The sequence below is a fragment of the Halyomorpha halys genome, unplaced genomic scaffold, assembly GCF_000696795.3.
Source record: "Halyomorpha halys isolate HHAL.00 unplaced genomic scaffold, Hhal_1.1 Scaffold102.1, whole genome shotgun sequence".
In the NCBI taxonomy this organism is placed as follows: domain Eukaryota; kingdom Metazoa; phylum Arthropoda; class Insecta; order Hemiptera; family Pentatomidae; genus Halyomorpha; species Halyomorpha halys.
The window spans coordinates 1,041,659-1,043,750 of record NW_027113828.1 but is presented as its reverse complement, the minus strand read 5'-3'; the positions used below and the strand labels follow the sequence as shown (position 1 = coordinate 1,043,750).

At 33.9% G+C, this 2,092-nt stretch overlaps 1 protein-coding gene across 1 annotated transcript in view; it reads left to right on the top strand.

Moving 5' to 3' along the window:
• The window catches only part of LOC106677538 (xaa-Pro aminopeptidase 1), a 66,467-nt gene that overhangs the window by 49,023 nt on the left and 15,352 nt on the right, over positions 1-2,092 (top strand). The window contains exon 2 of the mRNA XM_014415552.2: positions 200-396. Within this exon, the coding sequence (XP_014271038.1) occupies positions 200-396 (197 nt within the window). The remainder of the gene's footprint in view (positions 1-199; positions 397-2,092) is intronic.

Genomic DNA, 2,092 nt, shown 5'->3' with positions numbered 1-2,092 from the left:
TTCACAGTAGTAACATGTTTTGCTATTAATATACATTCACAGTAGTAACATGCTTTGCTATTAATATACATTCACAGTAGTAACATGTTTTGCTACTACTATAAATCGGAGATGTACGGTTTCCACTTAGCTATCCTTAAAAACATATATATTTTTTGATCCAATTGATTTTACGATAAGATATAATGTTTTTTTGCAGAATCCTTTCTGGTGACAGACTCGTCGAAAGTCCTGGGATTGGCGAGGAAGAGGTGCGACATCGGGGACGACCCTCCCCCGAACAGGAGCAACACGACGGAGAGAGTCCTACAGCTGCGAGCCGAAATGAGGAGGTCTCACTCGGTCCAGGGGTCGCCTATAGACGCTTACCTCATCACGGCCACTGACGCTCACCAGGTATCATTATCTTCATTAATAAACCCATATTATATATATGTGCCAGGTGTTGCCTAGACTAGCAGGCCAATGCTTCCCTACTGCTAGATTTGAGGTCGTACACCGATCAAATGAACATAACTTATTAAGTTAGATATTGATTAATGTATTTAGTTAAACTCCAACATATTTTTTTTTATTATGTTTTATAAACTATAGTGATATTTTTTTTATTAGCTAAAAAAAACTTCCTACATTAATCTAGTCCAAAACTTTATAACATTTTATTTCTTTGAACACTAATCCAACTGAAGGGTGCTAACAGATGCTAAAACAAAATCATATCCTTTTTCCTAAAAATAAAAATGTTGGGCTACTTTACCAAGAAGCTCTTCAGGTTTTTAAATATTTTTTTTGTGGATATAAAATCTTTAAATGGAATCAGAGATATGTTTTATTCTTGAAAACGAAACAAATCGATTAGTAACCCTGAAAATCTTGTGCTGTGCACACCATCACACAGCTTTTACTTACTCTTCCCCCTCCTTACCTATCCAAAGTTCCGTGTAAATTGGTGGGCTCGTGTTGAAATGCTATTTTTGCGAATTAAAAAATAAATCGAAAGACCCGGGAAGATAAAAAGTATGAATAAAAAATTAATTTTCTGATTCTATGAAAATTCACATTTTAGGGTTTTATTAGAATATTCGCTATTCTAGGTGAGAAGAGCCAATATAAATTGTTTTCCTATTGTGTTCCCAAGATACAGCAGTTTAACAAAAGATAATGGAGCCGTAATGCAAACGGAAACATTGGGCGATCTCCATTCGAATCGGATGTTATTTTTATTCTTTGGTTATTTATAAAATTTTGTAGTGTTTTGTATTTAACCATTGTTTATTGTCGCTTGCAATGAGAAATATTTATTGTTGCGAGCAATGAGAACTGTTTATTCTGTTTTAAAATTAGAAAATGTAAGGTACTTTAGAGGAAGATTTTTCGAAAATCCACATTTAAGTCCTCTCAAACTATTTCTATATCAAGCAGTAATAAGTTTCAATTTCATACATATATTAATATTAATGATAAAAATAAAACACATGAAATATTGAGATCCTAGCGAGAGTTATTGGATATAATAGTTCAATATAAGTAAATTTTTTCCAAGTCAGGTAAAACCGGCCACCTAATTGCGAAACGGGAGGTAAGGAAGGCATGGGCGTAAGCAGACTCTAGATTTTTGGAAACCAAGGGAAAAAAATATAGAAAACAGTGAACTTATTAATATCTTTCTGGAAAGACTATAATTAGGAAGACAACATTATTGAGTTGACCTCTCCACGGATCACAAGATCACAACCACACCTCTGAAAGGATAACATTAATATACGTCGATTTTTCGGTAAAAAATGTAACACTCAATGAGCGCAATTATTCGTTATACACTTAACTTTAAAAATAATGGGGGGACGAATAAAAAAGAACTTTTTTTAGATTCCATTGTTCCTATTATAGCTTACAGTTTTCCATTTTAATAGGCTCGGAATGGTTTGTTGAAAATCAAAGAAGCCAATCATCGTAGAAGAGGTTGTTAATATTTTTGCGAGCGATCCCAGAAGACCGAACCTCTTCAGCACCCCTTTTATTTTTATATTTATTGCGCGTATGGTATGGTATCGTATGGTATGGTATCGTATGGTATGGTATCGTATGGTAT